A 21,373-nucleotide genomic window follows, 5' to 3' on the forward strand; every position below is an offset into this window, starting at 1 on the left:
ATAAAGCGCTTTCATCCCAGCCTTCTTCTGGACCCTATTTGCCGTAACGCAACCACTTGGGACATCCTCAGCCTCCTCCCTTACCTGTACCCTATCCTTAACTGTAGACCTCCTAACATCACCTACCCTCGCACCCTCCCCCCCCCTAATTAGTTTAAAGCCCTGTCTACAGTCCTCTTTACTCGATTCGCCAGCACTCTGGTCCCAGCACGATTCAGACCAACCCCATCCCGCCCGAACAAGTCCCACCTACCCCAATACTGGTGCCAATGCCCCATAAATTCGATCCCATTCCTCCCACACCAATCTAAGGCAGATTAGAAAGATGTTAGTTGTACGTGACTCAATTGTTCGAGGAACAGGCAGTCTTGTTTCCGGCCGTATAGTCTGTTGCCTCGTGGATGCAAAGGTTCAGCACATAATGGATCGACTAGAAAAAATTCTGGAAAGGGAGGGTGATCAGCTGCAGGTTGCAATTCACAGTGGGGGACAACTTGGAGGTCTTGACAGGGAATGGATTTAAATTTGTAAAGACAGGGGATTGGGTTCACTATTGGGCCTAGTTTTAAAAACACCAGTGAATGCAAAAGAAAGAGATGGGGAACAAGGAAAAAGATATGAGGGAAAGCCTGAGTGTTGACAGTGGACAAAAATGATTGCCTCCCAAAGGGCAAGAAATAGATAAGGGCAGGGTTAAAATGTAAATCATGGAGTAGTGAACAAAACCAGCAGATTGAAAGCAGAATTGCTCTGGGGAGGTATGAGATAGTAGCATCGATAGAAACATGGCTCTAGCCAGAATTGGTCTGGATACCTAACATGCAGGTTAAAGTTTTGTTTTAGAAACAGGATGGATAAAAGTGTAGCAATCTTGGTCAAAGATAGTATCACAACCCTTGAACAAGATGAGAATTAGAACCTGTGTGGTTGGAGGTGAGAAACAGGAAGGGAGTTGTGACCTTGTTTGGTACGTATTAATAGACCTCCAAATAGTGAGGAAGTGGAAGAGATATTTGTAGGCGGATTATGGAAACTTGCAGGACAAGCAGGGTTTGTAAAAAGGTAGTGTGTGGGGCACAGAAGAGGAGAAATTCCTACAGTATGTGCAGGAGAACTTTTTGGAACAGTGCATTTTCTGTCCTACCAGAGGGAGCTGTGCTGGATCTGGTCCTAGCAAAGTGAGGCAGGCCAGATGAAGCAGTTGGGAAATACCAGAATCATATAAAACAGGTTGAACACGATTAAATTTTTTTTAAAAAGTCAGCCACTGATAAAAATCTGACCGGAAAAGAGCAAATTTTAGGGGTCAAAGTTGAACTGTAGCAAGTTGATTCAAAACTCAGGATGCAAACAGTGGATGAAAAATAGGACATTTCAAAAGAGATGAAACTATCATTTTCGTATCAAGGCAATAATGAGGTCAGGAGTGAGATGGTCCTGGTAGAACCCAAACTGGAGTGCTGATCAGGTTCTTACTGAGCATAAGCCACCTGATAGTACCATCATAACACCAAGTGGCCTTTTGGAGCAGTATTAGGCAGATTGGGTTTGTCTCTTTTCGTAGAGAACACAAACTTGGACAATTCTCCACATTTAGTAGATGCCAGTGCTACAGCTTGGTAGAGCAATAACTATTCTTGAGCACAATTGCCATTGTGCTGCCAAGCATTTCTTGATAGTGTTGAGTTAACTGAATTGCTCAAAGACCTATCATCCAAGCTGTTGGGAACCTCAGGAGGCAGAGATCAATCATCCACTCTGGTGAGAAGATGTGCTAGGTTCTTCCCTCTAATTGTCCACCACCATTCCCTACCGACAGGATAGAGCTTTGTTCAGGCCATTTATGGCAAGATTGTATTGCAGTCTTGACAGGCTGGTATCTCATTTTAGATATGCCTGGTGCTGCTCAGAGCAAGTCCTCATTGGAACAGAGTTCATCTCTTTGATGGTAATGGTAGAGTGAGTGACATGCCAGGTAATAAGCCCAAATAAAATTCTGCTGATGGTCCACCATGGACGCCCAGTTTTGAGCTGTTAGAGGTGTTCTGAATGCACTGATAGTGCCACACAATATGGACAATATTTTCAATGCAAAAGACTTCACCACAAGGATTGTGAATAAGTCACTTCCACCAATATGGGAGGGTGCATCTACAACAGATAGATCTGTGAAGGAGAGGTTAAGTAGGTTTTCCCTTCTTGTTGGTTTCCTCCACCACCTAGGTGTAGGTCATTCTGGCCAATATGTCCTTCAGGACTCTACCAAGAGGGATCACTAAACATTCTGCAAGAAAAATATATTTAGGGACAGAGGTCAACAGTCAGATTCCTCCAATGATTTTGTGGAATGTCAGAGTCCAGCTAAAAGTCTTCTGGATTTTTTTTACTGTAACTATTAGGACAAAAATCAGACAGCCATTATAATAATAACAACCACCTCAAGACGAGGTGTTCACACCAGGCACTACCAATGCTCCCTGGAATCAAAATCTTCAGTTTTGTTGGTTGTACCAGAGGATGGTAATAGCTACAAGGTAATCTTTTGGATCAAAATGTCCTACTCCACCAAGGACACTATTGGATTATCACTACCTGGGCAAGCTGATCTTATGTACATACTATTTCAAGTGCAAGCCCAACACCTCACTATAGGAGGGTTACATACAAGCTGTATTTAACAGTGAGGAACTGGAATTCCAAAGCAGTCAATTTGCTCAAGGCTGATGGGGAGGAAATTGAGTTGCACAATTAGTATTCAACCAGATGTCAAATTCTTAATGTAAGCACATATGTTGAAGGATGAGACAGATTGCATCCTGAATGACAAGACAGAATAAATGCCTTGATCAATATGTATGTTTAGATCAATTAAGAATCTATCTTGCATTAGATCACTGATCTAGATTACTGTTTATAGTATCTACAGCCCACCAACTGCACTGATCCTTATACCCTCATCACTGCTATGACAATAATTACCACATTTTAATAAGCAGGTGAAAGAATCCTAATGCAAATCCAAATTTTACTTCAAGGGGTCATCATTGAATTTAAATGGAAAAATACCATCTTAAACAGTTTACAGAAAAATAAAGTGCATTAGGTAAAATAAATCAAGTACCATATTTAACTTGTGCAATGTCACCAACCACCAATTCTGCCACAGGAATCTGGATCACTTGGCCTCCTCTTATTACTGTGAATTTTTGCTCTTGTTCAATTCGGCTTTGTAGACCTCGGAATTGTTTTTCTTTACTCCAATCATTGAAAGCTGTAACTAGTACAACACAGATAACAGAAACAAGAATAGCAACTCCTTCAATCCAACCAGCTTCCGAGTCACCTTCCTCTTCACCGCCAACTGCTACCGTACCACATGCTGCAGAAGCAAAAAACACAGATAAGACATTAGGGATGGCATTGCTTACATGAGTGCATATGTGAAGGATATTCATTGTGGCATAGTATCACAAGTATGAAAACAAAACAGATCCAACTAGTGCAACTGCACTGGCACCCAAATTTCAGACTGACATTTTAAACAGCAGCACATGTATGCACAAGTCAGGGTCAGCAGAAAATAACAACCGCTTTTCTGTTGACCTATATAAGTGGATGATGTATGCAAGGTCAATGTTGTATCTGACTGGCCTAATTAATTGAGAAACTAATTAAAAACCATTCAAAATCCTTCCTGGATGGTGATTTTGATTACAGGCAGCCTGGCATATGGTATATGTTGGATACTTATTGGCTTAATTCAAACTGTATATTAGCTCAAGTGATAAAAAGTACAAGAAATAACATTCTAATTAAAAGTAGGAAAAGTTCCCAGAAAGAAATCAGACAGGATTAAATAAGTCAAATGAATGGATGGAGAATTTTCAGCCAATGTGCTAAATTTATAGTACTGCAAAGTATGAATGCCCAAATAAAACCACCCATGAAGTAGAGAACAAAAACAGAAAATGCTGGAAAGTCTCAGCAGGTCTGACAACATCTGCAGAGAGAGAAGAGTCAATGTTTTGATTCTGGATAACCCCTCATCAGGGGTCTGACAAAAGGGTCATCCAGACTTCAAACGTTGGCTCTATTCTCTCCCCATAGCAGGTCTGACAGCATGCATCTCATCAGCTGACAAATTTACAGTACCAGGGCTCAGAGTCACTGTCAATTACTTCATATCTGTATTCTTTCAATCTCTAGTTTTAACACTTGTACTATATTTTCTTCTATACACTGCAAAATCTAGAGAAATTTGTGCAGGCATGCCAACGTCTAACTTGGGCTAGCAAACATTTAAATAGAAATACTTGCCTTCACCATTCCCTCCTGGAGGTTGATAGAAAGCAAGGCCTAGCGATATTATGGCTGCAATTTCTAAAATAATTAAGGTTACATCTTGAAGTGCTTCCCATACTAACTGAAGAAAAGATTTTGCTTTTTTGGGTGGTATAAAATTTTCTCCGAAAACATTTTGCCTTCTGTCGAGGTCAGCAGGATTTCCAGATAAACCTACGGGGGAAGAGCAACAGAATGAAAGTGTTTCCTTTTCATACATCCTACTGCAGCAAACACACTAAATTTAATGTTTTTAAACCCACTCCCTATTAACAGTAATCATGAAAATAGCCAATTCTTTATAATTGAAAAACTGTTTTCCTGATGCTTTTTTTTGCACATGGTCACATTCTGATCTGTGTGTGTAACCTGCATACTTCTTGGCATTAGACAAGGTTTTGTATAAAAGTACAACTTTGGAAATAGTTTTTTCAGAAGTTACAACATGGTGTAGAATAAAAGTAGCAAACAAATACATGAACTGAAGGAGACAAAGCTCCTAATCCCAATGGATTTTCATTAAAATCAGATAGGAGTAAAAAATTCCATTAAACAATTATAATAAATTGGTAAACACTGCATTCAAACATTTAAAGTCAAAACAGTAACCCATTTTCCAGATCTGTTTCTGGCCTTTTCCCCCTCAGTTCTTTAAAGGAATTATCAAAGCCTCGAGAGAATCTAAAGGTTTGCCTGGCATCACAGCACCCAAAATAAAGATTTGACTATAATCACAGCCCTTATTGCTATTAGAACCTGCATCAATGCATATTATCTATAAAATAATGAGCATAGATCACAGATAGTCATTCCCTTTTCCCAAAAGGTAGGGGAGTCTTAAACTAAAAGGGCATAGGTTTAAGATGAGAGGGAAGAGATACAAAAGGGTCCAGAGGGGCAATTTTTAGAGGATAGTGAGTGTCTGGAACAAGCTGCCAGAGACAGGTACAATTTTGTCTTTTAAAAAGCATTTTGATAGTTACATGGGTATGATGGGTATAGAGGGATATGGGCAAAATGCAGGCAATTATGATTAGCTCAGGGATTTTAAAAAAGGGCAGGATGGACAAATTGAGCCAAAGGGCCCATTTCCATGCTGTAAAACTTCTACGACTATGGCTTAGACCTGGTAGTTTAACCATTCTCCCTTCTCTGCCAGCCCCTCCAACGGCAGGGTACAAATAGTAATAATGACAAAGAACTGCTTCTTTGGCTGCAAATCGCAAGCATCTAGTGGCTATGAAAGTACTACTCGTTTTGGTGCAAGAAAAGTCAACAGGTCCCTTAAAAAATGGAGAGAAAACACCAAACTGGTTGAGAAATAACTTGCTATCATGGATGTAGAAGAACAAGTGGCAATAATCAAAGGGCTTCTCCCAGCTCAGCACTTTTTAAAAAAATCAGAATCTTAAGGTACGACAAGAGGGTTGTGTACCACAGTATCAATCTGTAAATGAGGGTCACATGCAGTTCCAATGGTGACCACAAGCCAGTTAAGCCTTAGAAAGTAACATTAAAAGAAATATCAAATTAAAATTTACATCTTTAAACATACAAATTAGACAGTTATTTGTACTTAAGTACAGGAGGCAATGGCATGGTGATATCACTGGACTAGTAATCCAGAAACCGAGGGTAATGTTCTGGGAACAAATCTTACCACGGCAATGTTGAAATCCGAATTCAATAAAAATTTGCAATTAAAAGTCTATTGATGATCATGAAACCATTGTCAACTGCAGTAAGAGCCAGTCGGTTCACCAATATCCTTTAAAGGAAGGAAATCTGTCATCCTCTCCTGGTCTGACCAACATAACTTCAGATCTACAGCAGTACAGCTTACTCTAAAAATAACCTAGCAAGCCGACCAGTTCAAGGGCAATTAGTGACTGGCAGTAAGTGCTGGGCCAGACAACGATACCCACACCTAACGAGCAAATAAAAAAAGTGCATTTAAGAATTACAGATTGCTTTAAAGTATCCCAACAGAAGTCCATTGCAACAATTTCAGAAGCTTCAGCTACACAAGGCCAAGAATGAAGTGGGTTCTGGTGCGGGCTTTATTGTGGAGGGCAAATGGTTTTGAGATAGCAGTGGAACGTCCATGTCGATGTGTTGAGTCCTACTGTCCACACTACAGGTCCCTACAACCTTCAGTTCATGCTGCTTTGCTCCAGACCTCGAAAGGGATAGGGTGCGGGTACCAAGGGGTGGGAAAGAGAAATTACATTTTAATTTAAGTAAAATGCCTGCCATTAGATCTCACTGGGGTAAGTTAAATTACCATCAATTGAATACTCAATTTAAGTCAAATCATCTCCATCATTGATATATTTGAAATGTAGCTATCTACAGACACTATCCAAACTCAGAACATGATCTAAATTGAACTAGCTCCAGTAAACAAAGTAAAATACAACAAAGTGTTATGTACCCATTATGTTTCATTGAAATCCTAGTGACAATACTGGCACATTTTGTACTTTGTTCCAAAAACATTTTACTGCACAAATGGGCTCTGGCATAAGACAATTAATTTACTCCTAGAAAACAAGTGTCTGGACAGACTTCTACCCCTCCTCCTCCCCCAATGGGTGAAATGCCAAAACAGTTCTACTTCTAACCTAAAAACAGAGCTAACCTTGATGTGAGTGAAGAATTCACAATGTTCTTTAGTTCCAGAAAACTGATCTACCTTTAAGAGCTGCAAATCCTATTTCACTGTACAAGTGGGTAGAGTTAAATACTTTGGCATTCTCTCCACAGTATGAACATGGAAAAGTGAATGATTTGTGAATGCTAAAATATTAAATCTAAATGGATTTTGTTTGTATGTCACAAGTAGACTTACATTACCACTGCAGTGAAGTTACTGTGAAAATGATGAAATATCCTGAGGGGGAGGATTTATACTGAGTCTGAAAGGTGCTGGAAGTTGAGGGCTTATAACTGTAGTAACACTGGCAAATAGATCAGATTTACATTATATTTTGCAACTGTAGCTTTAAACATAGGGTAAATGAACAGGATCATGACCTGTTTAGAGGTTTACTCAACAGTAATCTAGGTAGTTTTGTTGTTACAGATCAAAGGAAGACTCAGGTTGTTTTACTAAAACACGGTGGGCTCGAGGAGGAGTTCTTGGAATGCTGCCGGGATAGTTTCCTTGAACAGTGTGTGTTGGAGCCGATGAAAGAGCGAGCTATCTTGGATCTGGTGTTATGTAATGAGGAGGGTAGAATTAGGGACCTTGTGGTGAAGGATCCTCTTGGGGAGAGTGATCATTGTATGGTGGAGTTTCTGGTGCAGATGGAGGAGGAGGAAGTGGGTTCCCGGACATGCGTCCTTTGTTTGAACAGAGGGGAGTACAGTAGGAAGAGAGAAGAATTGGCGAATGTTGACTGGGGGAGCACATTGGAAGGTAGGTCTGCTGAGGAGCAGTGAAGGATCTTTAAGGAGATCTTTCTTGGCGCTCAGCAGAAATTTATTCCAATGGTTAAAGAGGACCGTAGGAGGAGAGGTAATAAGCTGTGGATAACGAAAGTGAAGGAAAGTGTTAAATTAAAAGCGGAAGTGTTTAGAGTAGCTAAGAGTAGTGGGCGAGAAGAGGATTGGGAGAGGTTTAAATGTCAACAAAGATTGACAAAGAAGTTGATAAAGAAGGGTAGGAGAACCTATGAAGCTGGGCTAACGCTTAATATAAAAAAGGATAGCGAGCGTTTTTATAAAAAGGAAGAGGCTGGCTAGGGTGAACGTTGGACCCTTAGAGGATGAGAAGGGGGACTTAGTGGTAGGGGATGGGGAAATGGCTGAGGTCTTGAATAACTTTTTTGTTTCGGTCTTCACGGAGGAGGACGTGAATAATTTGCCGGGTGTTAGCGATGGAAAGGTGGTAGGACTGGAGGGCCTGAATGACATCATTGTTACTAGAGAGGCGGTGCTCGACAGACTGGAGGGACTGATTGTGGACAAGTCCCCAGGACCGGATGGAATGCACCCGAGGGTTCTGAAAGAAATGGCAGGAGGTGATAGCAGATGCCTTGGTGGTTATTTTCCAAACGTCGCTGAATTCTGGGGAAGTGTCGGAAGATTGGAAAACAGCTAATGTTACGCCGTTGTTTAAGGGTGGCAGGCAAAAGGCAGGGAATTACAGGCTGGTTAGTTTAACGTCTGTTGTAGGTAAAATGTTAGAATCCGTCATCAAGGAGGAAATAGCGAGGCATCTTGAGGGGAATTGCTTGATAGAGCAGACGCAGCACGGTTTCATTAAGGGGAAGTCGTGTCTGACAAATTTATTGGAGCTCTATGAGGATGTGTCTAGGGCGGTGGATAGAGGAGAGCCGGTGGATGTGGTCTTTCTTGATTTTCAGAAGGCGTTTGACAAGGTACCTCAAGAGGTTATTGCAGAAGGTAAGGGGGCATGGAGTTGGGGGTAGGGTGTTAGCGTGGATAGAGGATTGGTTGTCAAATAGGAGGCAGAGAGTGGGGGTTAATGGGTGCTATTCGGATTAGCGGTTGGTGACTAGTGGAGTGCCCCAGGGGTCAGTGCTGGGGCCTCAGCTATTTACCATTTATATAGATGATCTGGAGGAGGGAACCGAGTGTATGGTGTCGAAATTTGCTGATGACACCAAGATTGGTGGAACGGCAAATTGCGTGGAGGGTGTGGGGAGTCTGCAGAGGGATCTAGATAGGCTGGGCGAAAGAGCCAGGAACTGACAAATGGAATTTAATGTTGGTAAGTGCAAGGTGATCCACTTTGGTAGGAATAATGGTAGGAAGGACTATTACTTATGTGGCGAAAAACTGCAGCAGGCGACGGTGCAGAGGGACCTCGGGGTCCTTGTGCATGAGTCACAAAAACCCAGCCTGCAGGTGCAGCAGGTGGTCAGGAAGGCAAATGGGATGCTGGCCTTCATAGCAAGGGGGATTGAATATAAAAGTAGGTCTTGCTGCAGCTGTATAGGGCATTGGTGAGGCCGCAGCCGGAGTGCTGTGTGCAGTTTTGGTCGCCGCACTTGCGCAAGGATATTTTGGCCTTGGAGGGAGTGCAGAGAAGGTTTACTAGGCTGATACCGGAGTTGAGGGGGCTGAGCTATGAGGAGAGCTGAATAAACTAGGCTTGTACTCGTTAGAGTTTAGAAGAATGAGGGGAGATCTCATTGAGACGTATAAGATGATGAATGGGATGGATAAGATAGAGGTGGAGAGACTCTTCCTGCTCAGAAAGGACAGTAGGACTAGGGGGCACAGCCTCAAGATAAAGGGGGGGCGGTTTAGAACAGAGTTGAGGAGGAACTTCTTCATTCAAAGGGTGGTGAATCTCTGGAATTCTCTGCCCGTTGAAGTGGTGGAGGCTGCCTCGCTAAATATTTTTAAGACGCAGGTTGATGGGTTTTTGATAAGCGAGGGGATTAAGGGTTATGGGGAGAGGGCGGGAATGTGGAACTGAGCCACGACAGATCAGCCATGATCTTATTGAATGGTGGGGCAGGCTCGAAGGCCTACTCCTGCTCCTATTTCTTATGTTCTTATGTTATGTTCTTATATTTGCACTTGGGAGACGATAGCAGCAGTCTCTAGATTTAGAATGAGCTCCAAGTCCCAGAAAGGTGTTACAGCTCTCAAGTTTTAAACAACTGTGCTATAAACTTTCCATGTACTTCCACTTTTAGACAGGGACCTGGAGTCAAGATTAGCTGAGCAGCATTTCTGCCCTGATGCAAGGATTCATATTGCCAAAGGGAAGAAAACAGAGGAAGCCATTTTTAAAATCATGTTTGAGGATTCCCCAATATCACAGACAGATGTCCTTTTGATCAGAGAAAAGGCTGCTTGGTTTTGCAAGCTATCATAGACATATGAGATGGATATCATCTACATTCTATAAAAAGATTCTGGGAGATTCGCACTGGTGTTGCCAGGAGGAAAATAAAAAAAAAAAAATCACAAAAACAGACTTTACAGCTGATGGTGGTGGATTTAAGAAAGTCTCCAGGCACTTCAGACTGTCACCCAGAGTTAGTGAAACGGGAAAGACATTGAACAGTGAACTGTTTGCTAGAGTCAACCAATTTCAAGTGCCATATATGTTAAGCATATAAAAGAGGATCACTTCCTGTAGTTTAAAGTATAATATGCAGTCTACAAAACTTTAGACAAGTGTTTTGGGTTGTTACAGCAAAATTTTAAAAACCTTGTACCAGCCTTTCAGCTTGTAACTGCAAGTTTAAATGTGGTGAACAACCTGGTTTCCAAGTGCATTTTGTTGATCGCTGACATTGCAGAGGATTGCCCGTTTCTGCTAGTTTGTCTTGAATGACTAAAGTGATGCACAGAAAGGGCACATGAAGTGAAGTGTGCACTAATTGCTCACAGCCTTGGACTTGGGAGTGCACAGCTCAGTCAACTAAAGTATATTTGTTTTTAACTATTTGAAGTTGATGACATTCTATTAATAGGAATGTTTACCATTATGAAATATTCAGTGTACATTTAATATATGCAATCTTAAATCATGGGATCATTGCAGTGAACATGCCTGATTTCAATCTTGCAGCCCAGAGATGGGAGGCCACTCATGCAGTCCAGGTTGCCTATCACAGATTGTAACAAAGCATCCACTAGAATTATTGGTGTGTGAAATTAACTTGTAGAAACTGCAATATTTAAACTGAAAGATCTGGTATGGACTAAAGCTAAAAATTGACATAATGTAGCTTCAGTATTTAAATTGGCAAATGCAAGTTTGTTATTTCTCTAAATAGAAAATTAAGTCAGTACAGCTCCTTGAATGGACCATGAAATTCCAGTGATTTTATCCGTTTTGTCTCAGTTGAGCATTTTAAAAGAAATTTTGCTTTTTGTACTGGGCTAGAACATTGAGTCACCCTGCACAGAGAAATAAACCACTGTAGTTTTTGAACTTAAACGTTCTTTAAAAGGCAATGTTGTCAGTGACAACAGATGTTGAAGAATTTATATACAAGCATGAATGACTCATTCTGCAATATACCAGTAGCACTAACTGGGGAATAAAATGTTTGCATTTCTACAAGACAGTTTAAGATACATTTATAATTAATAATCTAAGTGAATGACGCTTATCTACTGTGTTTCTAGTCACGTGCAACTGTGAGAGCACATACATACAAAAGGAGCATGGAGAACATTTAAGATGTCTAACATTTCATTTACCGACAGTAAATAGAGGAAAGCTTTGCATTTATATAAAGCTCAATGTGCTGGAAATCATTGGCCAGAGGCTGAACTAGTCATACAAATCCTGCAGCTGCAAGAACAGTCCGGGGCTGGAAGTTCTGCTACGAGTAATTCACTTCCTGATTCCCCAAAGCCTATCCATCATTTACAAGGTAGTCAGGAGAGTGCAGCTCCAAAAATATTTGAAGCACAACACCATTCTCAGACAGAGTAGCTCACTTGATTAGCACCCCATGGATATCTTCAACATTCACTCCCACCATCACCACAATGAGTGTGCCATCTGAAGATGCACTGTGAAAATTCATGAAGGCACCTTACAAACCCATGACTTCTGGCATGTAGAAAGGTAGCAGATGCATGGAAAAACCAGTTCCCCTCAAAGCCACTCCTATATTGTTGTTCCTGGGTGGAAATCCTGGAACTCACCAACACTGGGGGGTGTACCTATACCATAGGGATTGCAGTGATTCAAGGAAGCAGCTCATTACCACCTTCTCAAGGGTAATAAATGCTGGTCTAGCCAGCGACGTCCACAAAGAGACCAGAGGTTTCAAAACACTATACAGCCAATGTACTCTAGTCAAGTTGTCACACTTGCCAACATTAAATTCCATTTGCCCGTTGAAGTGGTGGAGGCTGCCTCGCTAAATATTTTTAAGACGCGGGTTGATGGGTTTTTGATAGGAGAAGGGATTAAGGGTTATGGGGAGAGGGCGGGAAAGTGAAATGAGCAACGACAGATCAGCCATGATCTTATTGAATGGCGGGGCAGGCTCGAAGGGCTGGATGGCCTACTCCTGCTCCTATTTCTTATGTTCTTATGTTCTTATGCTGAAACCATAACAGCCAATTTTCACAATGTATTAATGAGCAGGTAAACAATTTGCATGGTGATTGATGGACATTGGGACAAATGTAGCCTAGAACTGCTGTGCTCTTTTAGTTGAGCTATGGAATCTTTTACATACATCCAAGAACTTCAGTTTAATATCTCATCCAAAATATGGTGCACACCCCCCCCACCCCACAGTGCAACATTTCCTCAATACTGTACTCGAGTGTTAGCCTTGATTTTTGTACACAAGCCCTGGGGTGGACTTGAATCAGGAACTTTGGCTCAAGATGAGATGAGTGCGTGACCTAATAGTTGACAAGGTGAGAATCACTATATTCAATTTTGCCATAAATTGTGAGCTATGTCTCAAAAAATCTACACTAATATTGAATCATTATACTGCCATACCTGGAGCAGCAATTCAATGATGCACCAAGGCAGTTCTGCAAATAGGTTTCCAAACTGCCCAGATGCACCAATGTTATGATGCATCTAGTCGCCCGTTTTGAAAAGTGGCACATTTACAGAAGTCCCAAATGATTGAAGGGAAGTGCATTTAAATTCTGATGGCAATCTACATGCTATCAGATCCAACCAGTCTATGCAAGGAACTCATGAAAATCAATATTAAAAACATTCAGGATGAGCTTGCAGTATGGCAGGTTGTATACAGAAATTTCAGCCGAAATTTGGAACTACTATAAATTTACAAGCCGCTTTAAAGCATTGAACACATTTTTATATATCTTCAAAACATTGTAGCTAAACACTGTTTTACTTGGCAAGTGAGCAAGATGGGTCCGAAGATTTATGCTTTCTTCAAATATGTTAATGCTCCATAATTTTGAGCAACTTTATCCAAAGGATAATGGAGTTGTTATAAGAAAAAGACCTGACTTGGTTGATCAAAGACAGTCTGCACCCAAGAGGGAAATAAATCTGCTCTAGTTCCTGCTTTGTGACTACCTAGCCAGAATGTGCACATACATGTTGGGCAGAGAAGCTAGGTCAGCTATGATGTGCCCCCACATAAACTGTCAACACAAGCTCTAATGACCATTTGGGAAAGCAACAACATTCAGAAAGCCACATCACAAAGAGCTCATGGCTTTAGGGGAAGGAGAGTTCCACAAAAAGATGCAGTTTTACAGCTTTGTATAAAGTGTTAACACCACAAATCTTACACTGCTGCACCATTAGTTATTAACTAAAAAAACAATGGGTACACAGCAGCTGTTTTCCAGTTCATTGCACCAAACAAGTATATTACCAAATTTGCAGAAAAGTGTTCAATTCCTCACCCAGAATGAATTAGTTTGTTGCCCATGAGCTATTCCTATGCTTATGTGCAAGTCTTGTTTTGTACAGAGCCTTTCATGACCTCTGGCTATAACATGTCAGACATCCAAAGCGTTTAAATGCAAACACTTACGTAGAAAGTGCAACAGCCAATTTATAGACAGTAATCTCAAACAATAATGACCCAATAATTTGTGATGTTGGCTGAGGGATAAATATTAGCCAAGACAAGGCAAACAACACTGCTCTCAAATTAGTGCCATAGAATCTTTTACAACTACATGAGGGATCAGACATAGCCTTTGTTTGATATTGCAGCTGAAAGAGATCACTCCTGACATCAGTACCTGAGTACATACTGAGTGCCAGCACAAAAATAAATGCTCATGCCCTGGAGTGGGACTGAGCACAACAATGTTGTTTCAGAGACAGGAAGTGCTATGAGCTGAGCAACAGTTGACACATGGATGACTCAGTCTGACAAGCTAGCACTCAGGTGAGCAGATACTGCATCCTTCAGACTCCAAAATGACAATCCCATTACTTGTATGTAAAGATCATTCTTGGCTAAAACTCTCAATTAATCTCAAATGGTACTGTGCTTTCAAAAGAGTACAAGAAATAGGAATGTGAGTAGACCAATAGTTCAAGCCACGTCAAGCCTTCTCTGCTATTCAATATAATGATTTGGAGATGAAGGTGTTGGACAAGTTGGGAACACAAAGTCTCAACACCATGTTAAAGTTCAACAGGTTTATATGGAATCACAAACTTGGAGTTCAGCTCCTTCAACACCTGAAGGAACAGCACTCCAAAAGCTCGTGATTCCAAATAAACCTATTGGGCTTTAACCGAGTGTTGAGAGATTCAATATAATCACAGTTAATCTTGAGCCATAACTCCACTTTCTTGCCAACTCCCTTTGTTGAGATTCTGCTCAAAAGCAGGACTAATTCAAGCAACAAACTTCAAATCATTCTGGGTGAGGAATTGCACAAGTGGACTGTACTCTTTCCTCCTCTTACAAATTTGCTAATATACAGTACTTGTTTGTTTCATGCAAGGAACTGGAAAGCAGTTGTGTACCCACTGCTTTTATTGATTTAATGGCTTTAATCAGGACACAGCAGCATTAAAGACTTGTGTACTGCTGAACTGTACTTGTGAATTCCACCCTCCCTCCCCCAAAAGCCATTAACTTTCAAGGATCACAGCTTTATAAAAGCCATCAACTTTGCCTAAATGGCAATTATCAAAAATCTGTCTATCCTCAAACAATGGTATTGTACCTTCCAGGTTATGTAAATTTCAAGACTCTTAATCCAAGTGAAGAAATTTCCCTCATTCCAATTCTAAGTGATCAACCCATTATCCAAATGGTTTTAGATTCCGCAGCTATGGGAAACAACCTGTGTCCACATGTCAACTGCTTTCAGAATCTTGTGTTTCATGATAACATCCAATCCTACTAACTCAACTTACTCAGCCTCTCATTGCAAGAGAAACTTCTCACCAGCAGAAATCTAGTAAACCGACAAATATAAATCTAGTAACCTACAAAATACAGAAGATTAGATGAGTTGGTCGGATGGGCAGAGCAGTGGCACATGGTTTTGCTCAGTTGGTTGGATGGCTGGCTAGTGATGCAGTGTTATACCAACAGCAGAGATTCAATTCCTGTACCAGATGAGGTTATTCATAGAATTCCCTACAGTGCAGAACAATCCCACCCAGACCCTATCCCCATAACCCCACTTACTCTACTGATCTTTTGACACTGAGTAATTTAGCATGGCCAATCTAACCCACACATCTTTGGACTGTGGGAAGAAACTGGAGCACCTGGGAGGAAGCTCATGCAAACTCCATACAGGAAGTCACAAGGGTGGACTTGAACCCAGGTCACTGGCACTGGGAAGCAGCTGTAATAACCACCATGCCACCCTAATTCATTAAGGCCCTGCCTGCTCAACATTGCTCCTTGCCTGGCATGTGGCAATTCATGTTAAATCACCAGTCCCAAATAACTATTGGCTAACTATGGCAACTTCACATTTATTATGTGCTGTTCTGGTCTCTTCACTATAGGAATGATATGATTGCACCAGAGGCCTAGGAGAGAGATTATTCACTCAGATGTTACCTGGGATGGGGCATTTGAGCTGCAAAGCAGAGACTGGATAGGCTTGCATTGCTTTCTTTAAGCAGAGAAAAGGGGGTGGGGGGAGGTGACGACATGATTGAGGTGTATGAGATTATGAGGAGTATGGACAGAGTAAATAGGAAGCAGCTGTTCCCTTTGGTTGAGGGGTCAATCATGAGAATTTTAGGGTGAGATGATTCAGAGGGCATTTCAGAGAAAAATATTCTCACTCAGTCTGGAATGCACTGCCTGGGAAGATAAGTGGAGGTTGGAAATCTAAACCTTAAAAAGGTTAATGAGTACAAATTTTCCATTCCTTGAATGCTGGAAATTGGGGTAAGAGCTACTTATGTGGTAATTGTCAGTGCAGACTTGACAGGCTGAAGGGCCTTTTCTGCATTGACTCAAACTTCACAAACATGGCATCACTAAAGCCTTATGTACTGCAGCCTGATTTCTGTATTCTTACACTCCACTCCTCTTGCAAAAAGGCCAACATGACAATTAATTAGTTGCTTGCTAATTGTATGTTCCTAGTACAAGCACACCATGATGATCAATGCTGGTGAGGTGCTGCTAGAGTTGTTCATGTCCCCAGAGTGTAGGATGGAGAGCATAGCATAGTGCAAATGAGGCAAGTTCAAACCTTACAAGTACAGGACAAATTGCCCTGGATACACATTCTAGTATCCAGGACACCCTCTTGAAAACATGGCAATCGTGTAAATTCTGGGGCAGTTGGACAACCCAGAGCACACCCAGTCTTCAAAATATCAATATTTACATGCTTTACACCCTTAAAATTCTGTTTTCCTATTTTCCTTATGCAAAGTGAATAACCTACTCTCCCCCCCCCCCTCCCTTGTTAGGGGAATTGGGCAACATGTCTATCTCTGCAGCTTACACTCCTGCCCATTTGTGGACTGCATTGCCTTCATTGAAGGCACTAACAGCTCGTAAATAGCTGAGGCACCAGTAATGATCCTTGTGGCACTAGTCACAGCCTAAGGGAAGTACTTATTTATACCTATTCTTTGCTTGCTGTCGATTAACCAATCTTCTACCCATGCTAATAGATTACCCCCAATTCCATGAGCCATGTGGTGACATTTAATCAAATACTTTTTGGAAATCCAGGTATAACCAACTGGTTTCCCCCTTAGCCAACCTCAAAAAATGAATAAATTTGTCAAATACTATTTGCTTTCAATAAAAGAGGGAGATACCAATGTATGCTGAACTTGGCATCAGTAGACTGAAATAGAAACAAGAGTTGTAGTACACTCTTCCTAAATAGAGGCTATGGTAGGGAAAGGGAGAAACAGCCAGTTGACTCAAATGGTGCCCTGGAAAGCTGGACTCAATCCAATTTAGATCCCTGGCATTGCGAGGCAGCAGTGCTAACCACTGTGCCACCCCACAAGTTTTGACACTTGCCTGGATAAATACAGCTTCAAAAGCAAGAAAATCATTCAAGCCAAAGTAGCCCACTTGATTAATGCCCACCTGCAAACAAACATTCACTTCCACAACTACTGACATACAATGGCAGTGTACCATTTACTAGTTTTAGTGCAGGGACTCAGCAAAAGTCATAACCGCTACTATTGAGAAGGAAGAGCAATAGACATGGAAACACCTTCACGCCCCTCAACCACCTTAACTTGGAACTTTACAGTTGTTCCCTCACTGTCGCTAGGTCAAAATCCTGGAACTCTCCCTAGAGATGGGCTTGCACCACATGGACTGCAGAGGTTCAAGGTGGCAACGGACTACCACCTTTGAGGGCAATAAATGCTGGTCTATCCAGCAACAAAAAAAGTATGGACGTCAATATTCACAAATTGTTAGTTCAAGCCAAATGTATAAACACTAAATGCCCCTTGGGCTAGGATCTCCACCAGGGTTGTCTGTGCCATGCAGGGAAACGTAAACTCAAAAATGTTAAGCTCAAGTTGTAAGATGCAAAACCAGAGGCCATGCTGCACCTGAGACCCCTTAAAAATACTGTCACCATGTATCCTGACTTCTAAAACTCAGTCACCTAAAAAGAGCAGAAAGTGTGCCTTGGTGTAGAACAACATGGAAGGGAGACCTGAGATTTTTCATGAGACAGGAGTCGCCTATAGAAAAACCATGCAGATATTGGTTAAAAGATTGTTTGCAACCCAAATCTGAAAACCAATGCCAATTGTCAGAATTCAATGTTGGAACAATATTCTGACTTTAACAGTATAAAGCCTAGAGAAAATAAAGCTTCTTTGCTCCTGACTGAAGGTGGTCTACAAATCTCACCCCTTCCAGCTTTGGTGGGTAGAGGTTCTGGACAACAGGTCACTTCCCATTCAAATTCATGTCTTTATGACCAATTTTGGTGAAGCTTTGACAAATTAGCTCTTGGTCAATCACAATCCCGCTTTCATTACTGCCATGGCAAGGAGGAGTTGCTGGTGGCCATCAAGGGAAGGAATCCAGATCAAACTCAAGCCATCAACTCAACCAAGATCAGCTAATGAACTGGAAACCAAATCCATTAAGCAGTTGAACTTATGAACTCAAACTTATAAAACCATCCATGGAGAACTGTGATAATTTTAGGATCACAACTAAGTGGGTATTAAGTCATGGCTACACTCACTTGGAAGATGGGAAATTCCTGATTTGCACCAGACAACCTGCTGGTCTTTTGAATGGTAGCCTATAAAAGATGAACATCAGAACCTGGAAAGCTCACCTGATCAGCATATTCTTCAGCATGCACACAACTCAAAATTTTATTCAGCTTTCCCGAAGGGCAAACAGAAACCTTGGGAAAGACGATACCATTTTGAGCATTAAGGACATATAACTACTCTCCTGTCTCACTATGAAGTGCCTGTGATTGCAGAGAGCGAGGACTAGTCTATTAAGCAAGCTGAAATTGCTGGGTCATAATGGCCTGCAAGTTTCTACACTTGCTACAAAAAGTATCAAAAGTGTTCAGGAGGCATTAAAAAGGTGCTAATTTGAACACCAGTATCCACACTAACGAGATATGCAGAGATATAAAAGTTGACGCCGCCATAGATAAACAATTCTTAACTGTTAGCTTATTTTAATATTTGACTAGCTTCCTGAATTTGCTCAAACCTAAGTCTTGTAAGCTCTAACAATTTGGTTCAATGTCATTAGTGACTTCTGCAATAGCACCTGATGCTTTGTCAACACATTCGATTAGGTACAGAAGCAATGCAAGGTTTAAAATCAGACTCAATGTAGGAACCATGTGAATAATTACAGTTGAGACATCAGTTGTGACTCAGTTGGTAGTACCTGAACGCTGTGGGTTCAAAATCACACCCCAACATTTGAGCACAAAAATCTAGGCTGATACTGTAGTGCAGTACTGAGGGAGTGTTGCATTGGAGGTGCTTAATTTCAGGAGACTTTAAACCGATGGCCATTCTGTCCCCCCAAGGTGGATGCAAAAAATCTGGAGAGCACTATTTCAAAGAGGAGTGTGAGGTACTTCTGGCATCCTGGTCGATATTTAGCCAAAAAGGAGCTTGCTGTGCACAAACTGGCTGCTGCACTTCCTACATTACAACAGTGACTTCACATGAAGTAGTGCTGGCTGTAAAATGGTTGAAAGTGGTTGTTAAAGGTATATAAATGTAAAAATCTGCAAGGAGAGCCTGAATTTGAATATAATCAATTTTCTGGCTTAGTCCTAATCTGGACAGGAAGTCTTATTCTCTGAAAATGCTGGAGATATTTAGCTCCGAGCAACATGGAGAGAAAACAGTTCAGATAGTTACTCTACTGAAACATTAAAATGTTTTGTTCTGATTGGAACAGTCCCAGTATTTCCTGTCTGATTTCTAACACCTGGCATATTCAATCTGATTGAGAAACTTGTTGGAAGGGTAAACAATCACTAAGTGTACCTGCTGGGGAACACTGAGCAATGGAGCAGCACGAAATGCATCAATGCATAACTCTTCAGTGATAACTTAATTTCAGATCAATTGAGCTGTTTAACCAATCAATTCAAAATGAGTTACACATGGGTTTATTTAAAACATAGTATTTAAACTGTATTAACAGTGTTTAAAATCAGAAATAAGGGCAGCATGGACAAGTGAGGCTGAGGACCTGTTTCATGCTGTAACCATTTATGACTTGAGTATCATCTGATCGTTGTAGAACCATCTCATGATGATAGTGAGAAAGAATGAATCCTACCTGATCTTTTGGAAGAGAAACCAATTCTTGCAGCTATCAAAATTTAAGTATTATTCCTTGCAACCCTCAAATTCAACATCTTTGCATTCTTCCTCACCTTTTTACTTGCTCACTAGTTGGGAGTGCCATACCAAGTATTGCAAAATGTCAGGAACCAAGTCATCCGTTTTCACCACCCACAGATAACAAGCAAAAACCCTTAAAATCTTAAATCCTGCCCCCCTCCCAATTAATCTTGGTACCATCAGCTAATAAGAACATAAGAAATAGGAGCAGGAGTAGGCCAACTAGCCCTTCGAGCCTGCCCCGCCATTCAATAAGATCATGGCTGATCTGTCATGGCTCAGTTCCACATTCCCGCCCTCTCCCCATAACCCTTAATCCCCTCTCTCATCAAAAACCCATCAACCCATGTCTTAAAAATATTTAGCGAGGCAGCCTCCACCACTTCAACGGGTAGAGAATTCCAGAGATTCACCACCCTTTGAGTGAAGAAGTTCCTCCTCAACTCTGTTCTAAACCACCCCCCCTTTATCTTGAGGCTGTGCCCCCTAGTCCTACTGTCCTCTGAGCGGGAGGAGTCTCTCCACCTCTATCCTATCCATCCCATTCATCATCTTATACATCTCAATGAGATCTCCCCTCATTCTTCTAAACTCTAACAAGTACAAGCCTAATCTATTCAGCCTCTCCTCATAGCTCAACCCCCTCAACTCTGGCATCAGCCTAGTAAACCTCCTCTGCACTCCCTCCAAGGCTAAAATATCCTTGCCTAAGTACGGCGTAATAGGAAGATTATTTCCTTTTCTATCTTAGCCAATACTGTACATCTATTAAAACTGCCCTCAATCTCATTTGTTCCAAGAATAGTCCCATTTCACCAAAGTATTCTTCAAGCCAAAATCCCTCATCACCCTGGAACCATTGTGGTAAATCTCTGCAACTAGTTGCTGTCCAGAAATTTAAAGATTTCCCAGAATGCAATCATCCCAATTACATTTTCACCACAGATCTCAGGAACCCCCCAATACAGATGGCTACAGTTTGAACTAGTTATCCCCAGATTTACTCTTTCACAACATTTGTCTTCTATTGACCGATCCCACCAGATGCTCCCAATGTTTTAGCAGATGTAAAGTTACAGGTCCATTTTAGAATGGGGAAATACTAGCAGAGAACCAAGGAGGAACACGAAAGGGTAAATACAAGGTTTGATACCCCACACCAGGGCTTTAGGGAAATATATTCTAGTGGAATTGCAAAGTGATGCCACCCTTCTCAAAGGCACCAAGATAATGCCCTATTTT

General features: G+C 41.3%; 1 protein-coding gene across 4 annotated transcripts in view; it reads right to left on the reverse strand.

The window, feature by feature from the left end:
* atp2b1a (ATPase plasma membrane Ca2+ transporting 1a) overlaps positions 1–21,373 on the reverse strand; it is a 106,670-nt gene that overhangs the window by 57,254 nt on the left and 28,043 nt on the right. For all 4 annotated transcript variants that reach the window (XM_080191319.1, XM_080191321.1, XM_080191320.1 and 1 more), the window contains exons 3-4: positions 4,318–4,515; positions 3,122–3,379 (exon numbers count right to left, since the gene is read on the reverse strand). In XM_080191319.1, coding sequence (XP_080047445.1) covers positions 3,122–3,379; positions 4,318–4,515 — 456 coding nt within the window. The remainder of the gene's footprint in view (positions 1–3,121; positions 3,380–4,317; positions 4,516–21,373) is intronic.

This window comes from Carcharhinus amblyrhynchos, chromosome 6, assembly GCF_965287045.1.
Source record: "Carcharhinus amblyrhynchos chromosome 6, sCarAmb.v2.hapA, whole genome shotgun sequence".
In the NCBI taxonomy this organism is placed as follows: Eukaryota; Metazoa; Chordata; class Chondrichthyes; order Carcharhiniformes; family Carcharhinidae; genus Carcharhinus; species Carcharhinus amblyrhynchos.